Below are 17,403 nucleotides of genomic sequence, written 5' to 3'. Positions count from 1 at the left end.
TAGCCTACGGGGTATAAATATAATTGTATACTGGCCTACCAGCATGTGCACTTAAGCCTCTCCAGCTGATCCAAAATGCAGCAGCTCGCTTGGTCTTCAACCAGCCAAAATTCTCACATGTCTCCCCCCTGCTCCGCTCCCTCCACTGGCTCCCGGTCGCTGCCCGCACAGAATACAAAACTCTGATGCTGGCATTCAAAGCAACCAAAGGTATGGCTCCCCCATATCTTACAAGTATGATTGAACCCTACAAACCCTCCCGCGCACTCAGATCAGCCAACGCAGGGAAGCTGGAAGTACCCTCACTAAAAACGCCGGGACAACGCTCCACACGTCCCAAACTCTTCTCCCTTCTGGCTCCAAAACTGTGGAATGCACTTCCCATTGCAGTCAGAACTGCAGCATCACTCCCAATCTTCCGCCGTAGCCTGAAAACCCACCTTTTCAGACTCCATCATGGCCCATAGCACTTACCCTACCCCCTTAGATAGCATTTATGTTGCCTTAGATAGCATTTGATACAGACTTATAGCATGTTATGTAGACAGCACTATAATTGTATTGTATTTAGTCATAGCACGCCATAGTACATATGTATAGCATAGTAGTAAATATGTATAGTTTATATGTATATATAGTATTATATGTATAGTGTATGTATAGTTTCATTATATGTATGTATAGTTTCATTATATAGATATTCCACTGTTACTTTCTTAGCTTACGCATGTTTCATGATAAATGCTTTTATGTGATGTATTCCCATGCTTTTGTTCTTGCTTAAATGTAAGTCGCTCTGGATTAAGAGCGTCTGCTAAATGCCTAAATTGTAAATTGTAAATTGTATAGGGCTGAGTTCTTTGTAGACTATATAAATGAGTCTTTACTGTCTAGTCAATGTTTTAAACTCATGCCATGTCTATCTAAATGAATGTCAGCCAGGAATGTCAAAAATAGTTTTTATTTGCCACTTTGACCACACATGGATGGAGTTGTTGGTTGTCAAAGTTGTTGGTTGTCAAAGTTGTTGGTTGTCAAAGTTGTTGGTTGTTGTCAATCAAACAATCAAAATGGTTCTGTAGGTCAAGATGCATTTTTCTTATGATCTGTTATAAATTGAGACAATGACTCTACAGTAATGTAACTGTTCAGAGAGGTCAAATTCTTAACAATTAAATGACCTTAACCATATTTCAGTTGTCCTTATCTTAATTTCATAGGCTCAACATTCTTGTCTATCAATGGTAAAACTTGTATTATCTAATTAAATTTAGTTTTACTTAAAAGTAATCCAAAAGTAGGGGATTCCTTTTTAAAAGTAACCCTCCCAACCCTGTGCGTGCGTGCATGCGTGCTCTAGTTGAGTATACTGTGCTATGTGTGTATCATTTCACTCACATTAGTTTGTATTGCTCAGTGAATTGGCACGCACCCATAATATGGGTCTGAGCTCGTATGTACACTTTTGTGTGTATATATGTATTGATTGTATTTGAGCATTTTAATTGTTGTGTTAGGCTGACTCTCCACTCCATGAAGGCTAATAGGCTCCACATCAAAACTTTAGGCAAACTTGTTTTACATGAATTGCTGTTTGTCAGTTAACGGTTCCAATTTCCCTGCTTTGAACAAGCGGATGAAAGAAATAGAGAGAGAGCAAGTGAGAGAGATAGTGTGGTTTGGGGTGGGGTGGGGTGGGGGGAAGGGGTGCAGAGAGCAAACTGGATGTGAGAAATAATTATCCATTCATTAAAGCTTGTTTGAACACTGGATCTTAATTAACAAGAACAAGTTAACTGGCAGCGTGTGGCCATTTTCACATCCGGTTTCTTCGCTCGCAGGCCTCCATTGTAAGAAACGGCTTATGTTAGCATTAGCTCACGCTGTATATCTTTCGCCAGAAACGTTAATATGTCGTGGGCGATGCGATGAAAAGTCACAAATCGGATCCGAACATTGGATGGATGATGATCACCACGGACAGCACCGTAGTTTTCAGTGTCTTGAGTGTACAGGGTTTGATGAGGTCTGGCCATATATGGAGCGTGTCTTGAGTGTACAGGGTTTGATGAGGTCTGACCATGTATGGAGCATGTCTTGAGTGTACAGGGATTTATGAGGTCAGATCAACATAATGGAATGTCAGAAAAGGTCAGCTCCATCCAGATCCAGATATCTAAGGGTTGCCGGGCCATGTCATAGACTCTTTAAATGTTTTATGGACTTTACACACTCATTATCATACGTTACAGTAAATCCACTGAAACCCAGAGAAAGACAATATAAGAGAGAGTAATCCCCATGCAGTATGCAGTAGGGAAAAAAACTGTGCAATGGCACAATGTCAGAACTGTGCTAGTTGGGGAGACAAGTTTAGGGAGCATGTGGAAGTTGTCTAATTGAAAATAAGACAATTTTCACCCAGCTCATTTGTGTAGGAAACTAAAATTGGTCAGAGTGACGCTATTAAAGAGGTAGTGCCTCTGCTGCTGATTACAGAAATCCTCCGTTTTTATCCGTGTATTACTCGTTTTCAATTTAATCATCACGCTAAAATATGTATATAGGTTGTGTACAGGTTAGAAAAAAACGTACAAAAATCACAGCACTCCATCTTTAAGATTCCATAAAGTATTACAGGTTGTATTGTGTGTTTGTTGATATAAATTATGGATGGCATAAAGACAAAGGAATGTTTATAGTACTCACAACATGAGACCACAATTGAGATCCCTCATGGCTTTGAGCCAAGCATTTCCCTATAGGAACACATTTGACTTTTACACTCATGCAAATGCAACAGCCTACACATGCACACATAACTATGCATTCACAGTATAATGTCTACAGTGCATGGATACGCACGCACACACACACACACACACACACACACACACACACACACACACACACACACACACACACACACACACACACACACACACACACACACACACACACACACACACACACACACACACACACACACACACACACACACACACACACACACAAACAGAAGTACAAGAATGCCTACAAAGGGCATAAACACTCCCAGTGCAGTCAGATAATAGGAATACAGCCAGTTACAAAGTGCATAGAAGGCCGAACATTCTTACATACAATAAACAGTTGACATATACTTGGGTTGGAGTAGCTGCAGCTATGACAGCTACCTCCTTAACTCATTTCAGTCAGATAACTCACGAATAGATTTAACCAATATATTTATTATAGAATCAGAATAATAAGAGTGCATATAATATATTATCTTGGCGTTCGGCTCTGCTGCAATTTTCTCCCTGCTCGGCACAATTAAACACCATCATTAAACATAAAGATTAAAGAGCAGGGAGATAGATATACAATGGGGAACAGAAATAACAGAGCCCACCGGTGATGCTGGGGTGGTGGTGAGAGCAAACAGTGCATAACAACAACCAGGAACCATATGCAGAAGGAAGGCAGGAAGAATGCATAGGGCCCAATCCCAATCCACTCCCTTGCTGACTCAATGGCCCAATCCCAATCCACTCCCTTGCTGACTCAATGGGCTGGATTTTGAAGGTCCGTTTTACAATGGGGTAATACATAAATTGGCCTCGCTCTGCGCACAATCGTATTATGAAAGCCTTATCGGCCCGTGTTGAACGCACACACATATGGCATACCACGTTCCTGAATATTTTAGCATTGTGGGAGTGTCCATATGTTAATTATTTTCGCTTTGCGCAATTTGCTATTAAGCCCCTTGACCTAAAAACACTGGGAGGCTGCTGGAGTGTTGCCATGTCTGTTTATTATAAGCGGCTTCTTTTTCTGTAAAGTTGCTTGTAAATATTGGTAGTTGTACTAGTTGTGGTTGCTTTTCTTGTTTCTAAAGTGGTTATGTGGGCTTTTCTCCTAATGTTGTTTAAACCAGTGATCCTCACACAGCACATTCCCATGTCAAGGATCCCCAGATGAATGCATTTGCCCAACTAAGGACGGCTAATCCAATAATTTAATTACATTTTTCCAAGATTACTTTTGAAAATAGCAGATCTACCAGCTCACAATGCATCACATTCATTCATTAAAACTATGAACTCTGACTGCAGGGGGATATATAATGATCATTATAACAACGTGCAAGAACATATTTCAAAAGAAGGAAGAACTTTATATTTGTGGACAATCAAAATGTTTTTTTATTTTAATGTGGTGTAATTAAAATTAATCTGGATATGGCAGACTCACTATCTAGAAAATAAAAACATGGCACTTCATTTAAAGGTATATTCAGTGATTTCACTAAAAAAACCTTAGGTTTCGTTTTTGGCTGGGACCTAAGCCTTTCATCCAATCAGGATAGAGAGCCAAAAATGAAACCTAAGGTTTTTTGACCCCCAGGGGTTAACTGGGGACAGGGAGGAACTCCTTATATGGTCAGCACACTCTATAGTAGAGAGGAGTATCACAACAAAACAAAAAAATAAGTGATATTTGAATTAAGTGAAATCACTGAATATACCTTTAAAATAGGTTACAGACCCCTGTTATATGCGCTTATTTTGGGATTATCTTTATAGACCTATTTACTTGTTTCTATGAGACATGGCAACAGCTCTTTTGTTGCGTCTTTTTTTGGTAAAATGTTGAGATTAGAAACGGCCATAATTCTTTCATTTCTCAACCTTTAAGAAAAATAAAAACATCTCCGTAATCCTTGGGAGGTTTGCTTTCATACGCTGTATCACACCCGATTCAAGTCTTCTTCAATAAAATGCTACGAGCGAAGACCATATACCATCACGGGCCACAGCATTACGCACCACGCATTCAACTCATTACTCATTTCAAATATAATATAATTATAATTTAAATTAAAATATAATTTTGCTGGTGTTTTTCAATAGAAACAAATTATTTTGAGGCATAAAGGTGACAGCATGCAGTGCAATAGGAATAATTAACCCAAATGTGACAAAGTCATATGTCATGTCTTCTATGGTGCCAGCCTGAAGAAATGTAATAACACGATCCCCAAAGTGCGCATTCCGTATGTGACATCAGCTGACTGGTAAAGAGAATAGTACGGACATGTTGATTGGGTCTCAAACACTCCTTAAACACTCCCATGACTAGCCTCGGTACCAGGCTTTCATTTTTGTTGGTGCAAAAATTGAAAGCCTGGAGGAACGCATTGGCCGCTCTGGTCTAAAAGTGGGAGTCAACCCTTCCGGGTGGGCGTCGCTCCAAATTATGTGACGTAGCGCTGCACTACGGGGGAGAGGAGGGGCCAGGGGTGACGGACAGATCGATGAGATCCAATCAGGGCGTGCGCAAATCTCAGCCGCGACCCGCCCCTCTAGACCAGAAACCTAACACAAACCTAGCTCAGGCTATCCCATGACTAATTCAAGGCCGTTTTGCGCAATCCACGGGGTGTCGAAAGCGCTTCTTAACATGCCCAAAATTGCTATATGACATACCACACGCCCCCAGCTCATAAAACTGTAATATTATATGTAATATTATTGGAACTGGTTAATCGACCTGAATGAGTCATGAGCATCGATGCTGACTTTGGCTGACTTTAGCAAAGAAATTACCCACAGTTCATAGCGTTACCAGGGGAATGAGGGGGATCCTCCAAACGTCAATCATTTAAGTATGCAAATTAGTTATGTATCGCGGTTAGAATGGCAACAAACACAATGCTTTCTCACTGTTCTCAAAAGGAGACGGAATGAAAGGATATAGGCTATATATTTAATAACAATATTAATAATAAGGGAAACATGATGAGAAATGACTAATGAGCAAAGTAAAATAATATGGAAATGAAATGTATAATGAATATTATTATATATGAATATTACAACCCATCACACAGGAAAGTGTATTTATGAAACTAATAAAATGATCAGCTTAAATACTAAAATAGACGTGATAGACATGTATAAATAGGCCAAGCATGTAGGTAGGCACTGGCTGTGAATAAGGACAGTTTTTATAAAGTGATGCAAAGTGTAATGAATGGCGGACTCATCTTCAAAGTGCTGTCCCATTTCTTTCACAACAATTTGGAGCCTCTCACCCTCAAGCACTTACAGCTGACGTCATTAGAGTCAATGAGGGTCCAGGGCTCAGGGCTTGAGGGAGGCAATTGGGATTGGGCCTAGGTGAGTTTAAATACCCCGCCCAATTGGTCAGCTGACTGCCACATCAGCGAATGACATGTGGGTCTGCAAACACTGTATACACCCACATAGTATTGCAGCATATTAACTCAAATACATTTATGTCCCTTGAGCATAGCATGAACATGTTCGAGTATATCTGACTGAACTAACTCCGCAAGCTACGTATCATTTAGACCTGAGGCAGATTATATTTTTTATTTTTGAGTGGTGCAACCACTCCTACATCCAGGAATGTCCGTATCATGTATCCGTCAAGAGCACGAGTGGTGTGCGCATGCGTGAAATTGGAACGACAGAAGTATGTGACATGGCTGCCACCTGCTGGACGCAAATCCAACTGCTGACTGTCTAGGTTCATTGATATCCATAATAAAGCAGAGAGAGAGAGGAGGGGGGAGAGAGAGAGAGAGGAGGGGGGGGGGGGAATTAAAAAACTTCAGTGCACTATGCCTACACATGTTGCGACCACAAGTCGCAACATGTGTAGGCACAATGCAAGGAATAAATGCATTCGCCATGTAGCCGAAGGGAGTCTGATCCAATCATTTTTAGATTTCTCCAGTTTAATCCTGAGTTTAGGTTTTGTTGTGTTCAAGATCTGATTTTAGGCATGTTTAAGCCTCCAGGAAAATCCGTGTTGAGGTTCTGTTTTTCATTAAAACGTCTTTGTCCTACTGTCCAGTTGGGATTGTGTTGAAGTCCAGCGCATTTTAGAGCTTCAATGCCATGAGCCATGAAATGTTGCACAAACCTTGTGGTTGTCTTTTTTCCATTGTTAATATTGTATCTGTGTTGTCCCAGCCTTGTACCTATTGTTTTACCCGTTTCTCCGACATATTGTAAACCACATTTGTCACATGTGATTAAGTAAATGCAGTTGCTGGTTCTGGTTGTTATTTGTTGTTTAATCTCTAAAAAGCGTTTTGTAGTTCTATTTTTGACTAATTGTTTGGGTTTGAAGTATTCTGGTCCCTCGCGTGCTGGTGTGTTGATTTATTTTAGCTTGCTGTGTACTAGATAATCTTTAAGGTTTTTTTTTTTCTGTAGGCCGATATAATTTTATAATCTTTTAGAAGATCATCCGTTCGGTTCTCAAAATTCATTTTTATTCTGTTGTTGGCTAGTGTGCTCTGTGTTGAATAACTGGTTATCAGGGCCAATTTAGGGCCTGGATCTCGCACTCTTATTTCTAAGAAGGTACTTTGAGCTTTCCGGAGGAATGTCCTGGTGTATCCCCTTAGTCTGAGGGCCTTAAATAGTGTTTTACAAGCTATTTTGAAATCACTTCTTTGCGTGCAAATCCTATGGAATCTTAGTAGTTGTGATTTGACTATCCCTGTTTAAGAGTGTGTCGGGTGAAATGACATTTTGTGTAATAGGGCGTGGGTGTCTGTTTCTTTAAAGAATACTTTTAAGTCTAGTTTCCCATTTGTGTTAAAGTTTGGGCCCTTGAAGATTGTTACATCAAGAAAGTCAATCCTTTCAGTGTGTGTCACAAATTTTATCGTTATGGATCTATGATGGCTATTTAGAACATCAATAAATTCCTGGAATTCTTCCTTGCTATGTTCCCATATTCCAAATATATCATCCAGAAACCTATAATAATGTGTTGGTTTAAGTCTGCATTTTTCTAGTGCTGTCTGCTCCCATATGCTCATGTAAATGTTTGCATAAGATGGTGCAAATCGCTTTCCCATGGCCGTCCCTTTGATTTGTAAATAAAATTAGTTGTTAAAGGAAAAATCATTCTGGGTTAGATTTAAGTCTAGTAATTGGAGTAATTCCTCCTCTGGTCGATTTGTGTCTGGGTATTTATTAAAGACTTCTTTAACTGCTAGTAGGCCTGCTTCTGTCTCAATGTTTGTGTAGAGGCTGTCTATATCTATCGAAAACAACAAGGCCTCCTTTCCTACTATAATAGCTTTAAATATTCAATAAACTCTGCTGTCTGATAAGTCTCACTGCCACAGTCCGACACAATTGGTCTACCGGGTGGAATTTCATATGGTATTGTCCATGAATCCGGGCTTTTGTGTATTTTTGGTAAAAGATAAAATATCCTAGCTCGAGGGCTGTCCTGTTTTTTAGCTGTCTCTATGTAAATTGGTTGGTCTAATTGCCTATAATGATCCTGATTGTTGAGTTGTCTCTCACCTTCTAACAGGTATTGGTGTCTGTCCATAATTACTATGCAGGAGCCTTTGTCTGCTGGCTTGATTACGATTTGTTTGTTGTTGATTAGTTCCCTAAGTGCCCTGGTTTGTTCTATTGTGAGATTATCTTTTTCCTTAATGTGTCCTGGTATGTGTTTTACCGTATTCATGTCCTTCTCGATTAGTTGTTTAAGGCTGGTAGGGAGTACCGTCTCGGCAGGTTCCCAGTTTGAACCTGGTCGAAATGGTTGTATTTCTCTTCCCTGGTCTCTTCCAAAGTGTGTGGCTAGTTTCAGTCTGCGGTGATACTGGGAAAGGTCTTTCTTTAACCTGTTGGTTTGTTGTTTGTAGATGTCCAGAGTTGGAACAAATGAAAGACCCTTTTCCAGCAGTTCGGTCTGGTGTTGATCTGGTTGGAAGTAATGTGACAGATTCATTATGTTAGACTTACTCCCCCTCCTTTCTTGGTTTATGGGGTCAATAAGTTTAAACTAGTAAGCCAATTTTCAAGCATTGCTTTGCCTGTCTCTTTTTTCCAATGTATGTTATCAGGACCCACTTTAAAATCCCTTTCATCCAATTTCGGGAGGAAACTATATTTTAGAATATTGCGATTTAAATCTCTTAAATTGTCTTTCTCCCTGTGTGAGAGGTCATTTGAGAAGTTGATTAAAGGGATATGGATACTTGCGGTTGGAAATGCGTTCTGTGCTGCTGCGATGGTCTCTCTCAAGGCCCTCTGTGCTGTTTTTTTTACTGTGGCCTCTCTCGTTTATCCCAACGGATAGGATACAATGTGCTACAGTGGTGTTCCTTGGTAATCTCTCCAGTAGGATCTTCGTGTGTTGGAATGACATTCCTGGGTAGCCATCCACTTGCAGATCCGGTCGTCTGAGAGATGGGAGGAGAGATGGGATGTTGCCCATCCTACGATGACGATGCTTTTCTCTGGGTGTAGTCTCCAACGTATGTTCTTCTTCCCTGTGGAGATGTGTTTGTAAACTTCCCCTGGGGTCCTTGGTTCAACTATCTCTGGTTCGTCTGTTTCCTGTCCCCGGTTCTCTCCTGGGTCTGTCGTGGTCCTGGTAGGGGCTGCTTCTGTGTCCTGGGTCTGGTTCTGTGCGGTCCTCTCCTTTATTGGTTCCGTCCTGCTGCGGACAGCCCTCTGGGGTTGTGGCGTGTCATTTGGATTGGCTCCCTTGGTTTTGTCTTTTTGACTTCGTGTTTGCCTCTGTGGTGTGCTCTTCTGTATTGGTGAGGTCAGGGGAGGGAAGTCTACTTCCGAAAGATCTCTTCTGGGGGGGACCTGCACTAGGGTTGGTGGTGGTGCCTTGGTGATATGTATTTTGGGGAATAAACATAGGGTGGAGGGGGTGGGGGTCAGAGAAGGTGGGGAGAGGGGGACAGTGGATACACAAGGGTGGGGTAATGGAGAACAATGGGGTACTCTACAAGCAGATGGGGCAGGAGGAGTGGAGACATGCATAGCAGGAATAGGGGAAGTAGGGGGTGAATTGGGGACATGCAGAGATGGGGTAGGAGGAGGGGGAGTGGATACCTGCATAATAGGAATCGGGGAAGGAGGGTGTGAATTGGGGACATGCAAAGAGACAGCAGTGGGAGGGGATGGGGCAGATATGACCGTTCTATTTGTTCTTACGACAGAAGTATGTGACATGGCTGCCACCTGCTGGACGCAAATCCAACTGCTGACTGTCTAGGTTCATTGATATCCATAATAAAGCAGAGAGAGAGAGAGGAGGGGGGAGAGAGAGAGAGAGAAGGGTGGGGGGGGGAGAGGGGAGTTGCACCACTCGGTTCACACAGGTGTGATTTTTAAATACGTTTTCTGAAAAACCTGTTTCTATGTCAGTGGTGCTCAACCTATTCCATGTCAGAATTATCTGTATTTGGCCGCGGGCCTCCCCCACCCCTCCCCCCATCTGAAAATATGTTGTTCCAAGGACCTCCCAGAAGCAAAGGGAGTTAAAAGCGTTCACTGTGAAAGAATGTATATTCAAAGATTTGCGCCACATTTGGACGATTTTTCAAAATAATTGTGCCGTGCTATACAAGCTTGTAGATCTGCTATTTTTCAATACATAACATTGTCCTTAAAATACCGAAGGGGGTTCACCGTCCTGAATAGGATAACAAACGTGCATGTTTCTCCCACTCCAACTCCCACTTTCTCCTTTCAGGCCTCTCTCTAACAACCAGAGAGAGACTGCCTGAGCTTCCATTTGATTAGCAGGATCCATTCAGCCACCCAGCCAGGCAGGGAATAAGGGGGGGGGGGTTGTTGTCAACAGTACTAGGAAATAAGGGGTTTTCAATAACGAGGAAAAAGCTCTTAATGAGCTGCCTGCTTTATCGGTGTGTCTGCTGCTCTGAGAGTGGGTGAGTGAGGGTGATGATTATTGTGGTCTGTGGGAGTGTATGTGCTTGTGCATTTGCGATGGCGCAGTAACTGGATTTCGGAGGAGAGAAAAGCGGATGGTATTCAGAAATAATGGAGATTGCCAAGCATTTAGGTAAATACGTGTGTGTTTGTGTGTGTGTGTGTGTGTGTGTGTGTGTGTGCGTGCGTGCTGTCTTGACAAATGATTGACAGTTAAACTAATTACACCTGGTATTAGGCCAAGCCGAGGAGTTTAATTGGGGACCGGAAGATCCTGATTGCACGCTAAAATTATCACCTGAAACAATTAGCCAATGATTCCTTTCCTCCTGTCACCATGCCAGTGTACACCTACAGTATTTGGCTCCGCGCAGCCTGCATGTCCTGTCCTCTCACACTCGTAATAATGGCCTCTGAGAATGTGAAATAGACTTTAATCCCTGAAGAACACATGAGTTGAGTCCCGGATCCCCTGGGTTCGTGCTCCGTGAACACCGGAGGTCTGAGGTTTATCTCACACGGCCACCTTGCCCCATACAAAGGTGACTTGTAATTGGGCAGTTGAGGAGGGGATGAATAGAAAGCAAAAGTGAGAGAGCGGTGATGACGAGGTCATTAATAATGACCTAAAGTGAAGTTCTCTAGTTTAACTCCGGGGTTGAGAATCAAATGAAGCGTGTTTATTCAAGCTTATCCAACCAAGGGCAAACATTTTGTATCAGCCCCAACTGCAACAGACCACTGACACACTGCCCCCTAAAGAGGGAAACTACTTAATGTTGATTACATTGCCATAGTAAGTAAGTAAGTATCGGCCAAGAACAGAGGAGTCTATATCCCCGTTGCAATGCACTAGATCCCTGGTAATTACCGCACAACTTAACCCAAACTTGCTGTGTTATACTCATACGCTGAGTTGGCAGTGTCCGGGAACGAATCCATGACCTTGTCGTCCTTGGAACAGAGCTCTACCGACTGAGCCACCCTGATGCAACTACTATTAGACTGTAGACTCACTGCATGTATTCATAAAGACAATGAAACAATTGCATTTGAAACAACCATAGCTTAAAGACCTCATGACACAGCTAGCAATCATGATACATAGAACGTAAACAATCACACCTGTGTGATGTGAGGGGCATTTATATAGTGCCTTTATTCAAGGCACTTTAAATAGATGCATTACATTCACCCATTCGCGCACACATTCATGAGGAAACCATGCAAGGCACCAACTAACCCATTGGGAGCAATTTGGGGTTCAGTGTATTGCTCAAGGACACTTCGGCACTAACTCTGGGGCCGGAGCCCGGGTTTGAACTGGCTACCTTGTGGTTACCATCCGGCCACTCTACCCCTGAGTCACCGCCGCAAATTGAAGTAGCAGTCCAAGCACTCGTTCGTGCCATATACAGTAGAACAGGGTTCCCCAATTCATTTTCCTCAAGGGCCATATTTTGACTAGCGTACCAGGCTGGGGGCCGAGTCTGCACGTGCGAGGTCGAGGTCTTGCCCTGAAAATTCATTTTCAGGGCAAGACCCCATTTGAAAAGGATGCCCAGTTTGACATGCAGAGGCTACTGACCCCCATTTAATGCCATTTATATCTAGGACCCTTAAAAAAAAAAAAAAAAAAAATTCTTTCATGGGCCACAAGGGGTCGCTCTGTGGGCCGCAAATGGCCCGCGGGCCGCCTATTGGGGAACCCTGCAGTAGAACATTGCTGCTACAGTACCCATATCCAACTGTACCAACGATTACCATGATAGGCATCAACAAGGATGGGATCCCACACATCCCATCCTTGGGATGCAAGAGACAAATGAAAAGTCTATTGGCTTAACCACCTTGAATAATTTAGCTATTCCCACAGTACCACTCTCTTGAAATAATGCTGGATGGATTTGAACGCACTTGTGCAGACTGTAATGGATTAGCACTATCAGGTTGTCTTTTCTCCAGATGCTGTGGAACTGTGCAACTATTGTACCACTTAAGTACAGTCCCCAAATGAATAGTTAAATAGAGTTAAATATATGATGTTGCTTATCGTGAGAACAATGGAGTAGCAGTCAATCAAATTAGCTACTCAACCACCTCATTTGTTTACAAATAAGGTAAGCTTTGAAATAATGAACTGCATAGGCTATAGTACCCAAATTGATTTGGGATTACTTGTACTTGCAGCAGAGCACAATGACATAGTGCTTTCGTCAATTTAAGCTTATAACTTCATACTGTGTGGCTAAAGAACATATTGAACATCATTTTCCACAAAGTAATCCTGTTGGGATTTCCTTACAGTGAAATCTGGATTAACAATGGAATTTACTGGAGTTTAAGCTCCAGGGCCCACAGAGAGACTGTGAGAGACTATTTCAAATAGGTACAGCTGTTGCTTCCGTCGAAACCATATTCATAGGTCACTGATTCGTGTATTTCAATGTAACGCAACCAGGGGGGCAGTCAGACAGATATTTTGTGAAGCCTGAAACTCCTGAAAGTTCATATAATGGCCTGTTGTGGCGCTGTCATTGGACCCAGAAAAACCCATAGCCCCATAGAAGTCCATGTATTTGGGCCCAACTTCACCTAGACTGTATTACCTTAATAAACATGGTCATGAATACTTTCTGCTTCCAGTCACTAGTTTAAAGTCTAATTTCTATTGTCATAATATTCTTTTTGGAAAATTATGGTCCCATTTATTAAAAAAATTACCATAAAGCCGCGCATGTTCTGAGGGGCGTGGCTACCGTTACAGTCTATGATCGGGATTCCCCTCCCACTCGAGTCAAAATAAAAACCAACGGAGAAGAAGGGGGGAAGTCCCGCCTCGTGTCTGGGCCAGCCAATGGCCAGCTGGGCCAAAACGGAGCCAGCCAATGGCCAGCTGGGCCCAAACGGATCTAGAAAGATGGCGACTTACAGTGCAGGAATAACAGGCTTATTTTACGTCCATGTTAGACCCGGGGAACGCTTTGTCCATATTCTTTTACAGTCTATGAACGCAACACAGGAACCCCAGCCCAGCTAGTGTTTTTGGTCGTCCAACAGTTTCTTAACCACTCGGTGGGAGGAGACTCAAAAATAGAAGATCCAGCGTCGGTGAGCAGCCTTATAACTCTATGGGAGCAGCCTTATAAGTATGGGAGCAGCCTCATAACTATGGGAGCAGCCTCATAACTCTATGGGAGCAGCCTCATAACTCTATGGGAGCAGCCTCATAACTCTATGGGAGCAGCCTCATAACTCTATGGGAGCAGCCTCATAACTATGGGAGCAGCCATATAACTCTGTGGGAGCGGTGGTGATCGTTGTTAGGTCCGCACCAAAATGATCCAGGTGTTATTTTGTGCAAAAAACACATTATTGGCTCCACCATAAGCCACAATCAATGGGGTTTTAGTGCTAATTTGCTTATTTCCATTGCTCGAAAAAATTAATAAATGGCCAAAATTGACTGAGGGACTGCCATTGGATTTTTTTGCAGGGAATCATAGCTTCAAATTGACATATCGGTTGTTCCGTTTGACCCACCAGTTTTGGAGATATGGCTTATAGAGTAATGTCTTGCAGAAAACAGCGAGTTGAGAAAACAGGCTTGAAAGGTTCACTTCTGTGGTCTCTAACATTGCACCTATAGCTACATATTTAAGCATTTATTTCATATTTACATGCCAATTTCAGCTCTGAAGTCTCGTCTATCGCGAGACTTCGCGAGCTCCATGCAAGTGGATGGAACTCGCAAAGTCTCCGCAAAGTCTCGCGATAGACGAGACTTCATGCTTTACGGCTGGAACACAACAACGGGGGTTACTATGCAGTAAAGTGTCATGCTACACTATACTGTTGACATTATGAAGAGAGGATTTACACCACAAAAAAATGCAGACCTAACAATGACAACTAAAGGTAAGAAAGCCTTCTAGCACGAAACTTTCCTTTTTAGTACACGTGGATTACGCGCGTGCATGTGGGAAGTATTGGCTGATGAATGAATATCAACATCCTAATACATCCTGATACTGAAATACTGAAATTATGACAGGCAATTGACTGGGGGGTCAAAATATGACTCCCCAGTCAAAAAACACTTTGTTTGAAATAGTAAAAATCTGGAATTAATAATTTCAAAATTAAAAATGTACTAAAAGTATAGGCCTACTAATTATGAAGAATCTAGCAGATCTACAAGCTCACAATGCGGCAAATCACGACGCATTGTAAGCTTGTAAATCGACTTTTATAATGTATGTATGGGCTGAAATGGTTACTGTATGTTTTGTAATAATAATAGAAATCTACAAAGTAACTAAAGTTTTCAAATAATTGTAGTGGATTAAAAGTCCAATATTTGCCTCTGAGATGTAGTGGAGTAGAAGTAAAAGTACTTGAAATTGGAAATACTCAAGTAAGATGGAAATACCTCAAAACTGTACTTAAGTACAGTACTTAAGTAAATGTACTTAGTTACTTTCCACCATAGGCTCTATATATGATGTGGTTCCTTTGAGATCAACGCCAGTTTCTCCTCCGCAGAGAATTCTAACTTAATATCCGAAGCAGCCCTGTCTGGCGGCCATGCGTCACATATACTCGGCCTGGATTTGAACAGGTTTGCCCTTGCTGATATGCAGTCCCTCAGCTGGACATACCCTCAGGCAACAACAAATGCCTGTGTCATAATAATGGTTATGTGATTTCCTGATTGTCCACTAGACGAGACAGACAGCTACCCTCCTGGAGACAGCTTCTCTCTCTTCCCTTCACTTCACTTGCTTGCGCACTCACTGTTTGACACTTATGTTTGATAAAAAATGTAACAATAAATAAATTAGAAATAATTTGGTTTTCTTAATAAAAAAAATAGTGAAAATAGCCAATCAAGCTCACAACACACACACACACACACACACACACACACACACACACACACACACACACACACACACACACACACACACACACACACACACACACACACACACACACACACACACACACACACACACACACACACACACACACACACACACACACAGAGTTGAGGTCAATTAAATTAGTTTGTTTCAGATGTTTCTGAGCAGCCAACAGAGGATTGCTGGTACACACTACACAGTAACACCTATACGCCAGGGATTCTCAACGTTTTTGGCTGGGAACCGCCGGAAATGCTTTGGCCATGTCTCACGACAGATAGATTTCCAACCCCCTGCTGATTTCAGATGTTATAGAGGGTATGTGCATGCATAAAGTGAGTGGCAAATCGAGTGGCAAAGTGAGTTTAGCAGGCGGGAACCCCTTTTGGTGTTTTAAGCATTATGTTATACTTTAGCTATTGAAAAATAGCAGATCTACAAGCTCATAGCACGGCACTGAGTGCCGTGCTATGGCTCTTAGATTGAAAGCCGGTTTGGCCGGAAATCTCCTGCTGGGCGCAGAGCCAACTGCCGAGCCGATTTCAATGTAGCACACACTGGACTGACATCCTGTCTGGGGCATCCATCTTTAATGCTAAATAAATAGCGTCGATGCTAGCGAGCTAAAATCCTTGCTCTAGAAAGCGCCAATGTTTCCATCTAAACCACCGGATAATCAGCAAAGACCTCCGAACATCGTGCATTTTATCCAAACCATGGAGAGCTCCGTAGATTTCGAGTTATTCAGCTTTTTAGTCAGCCTGTATAATGGGAGGTGGACGGCAGCGCAGTTGCGCAATCTGGTCTAGGATCGCTAAAGAAGGAAAGGCCACGCCTGCACCCTCTATTTTCTCTACCTGGCAGAACCAGCTTAGTGGCCTTGTTGCCCTGAGACTGGGAGGTCGGGTAATACCAAAGTCTCTGAAAAATGGGACCCAGTGCCTCCCTGCACTCAGCACCAAGGGTTGGATTGGGGGGTAAGTCCCTGCGACATACTAGCATCATGTCCAGGGGGTGTACTTGTACATCATGTCCAGGGGGTGTACTTGTACATCATGTCCAGGGGGTGTACTTGTACATCAAGCTGCCTCACGCTACAGAAACATCATGGTTCTACAATAGTATGTTCAACCCTTTTCATATCAAGGCCCATTATTTATTCAACATTTGAGACACGAACCACCATTTCTTGAGCTTTAGCCTTGCAGACCCAAAACTAAATTATATTTTGTCATCGTTGGATAAGATTCTGTCTACGATTCCATGCTAGCTGTATTGATGTGGTACCATATAGAGATAACAAACAAATTATGCGGGCTGGCTCCCGTGGCGGGGCGGGGCGGGCGGGTTATGAAAAAAAGCCGGCCCGTGCATCACTACAACACGTGGTTTTGATTCATCCACACATGTCTGTCTGCCTGTCTGTCTCTCTCTCTCCCAGGCGTGCTGCGCCCTCGGCAGAGTTTTCGGTGGACAGGGCCCGTCACCTCATGTCGTTCCTGACCATGCTGGGGCCCAGTCCAGACTGGAACGTGGGCCTCTCTGCCGAGGACCTCTGCACCAAGGAGTGTGGCTGGGCGCAGAGGGTCGTGCAAGACATGATCCCCTGGGACGCAGGCACCGACAGTGGGGTTTCCTATGAGGTCAGTGACAGCATCGGCTGCCTTGCAAAAAACATTGTTTCATGAGTATAATACATGTGGGGTCAGAACACATCATTTAAAACAGTATTA

At 42.7% G+C, this 17,403-nt stretch overlaps 1 protein-coding gene across 1 annotated transcript in view; it reads left to right on the top strand.

Moving 5' to 3' along the window:
• The window catches only part of spon1a (spondin 1a), a 123,556-nt gene that overhangs the window by 87,092 nt on the left and 19,061 nt on the right, over nt 1-17,403 (top strand). The window contains exon 8 of the mRNA XM_083792359.1: nt 17,112-17,313. Within this exon, the coding sequence (XP_083648485.1) occupies nt 17,112-17,313 (202 nt within the window). The remainder of the gene's footprint in view (nt 1-17,111; nt 17,314-17,403) is intronic.

This window comes from Protomyctophum parallelum (assembly GCF_964188405.1).
Source record: "Protomyctophum parallelum genome assembly, chromosome: 2".
Taxonomy (NCBI): Eukaryota; Metazoa; Chordata; class Actinopteri; order Myctophiformes; family Myctophidae; genus Protomyctophum; species Protomyctophum parallelum.
Note: the sequence above shows the minus strand (reverse complement) of the source record. Positions and strands in the feature narration are given on the sequence as shown.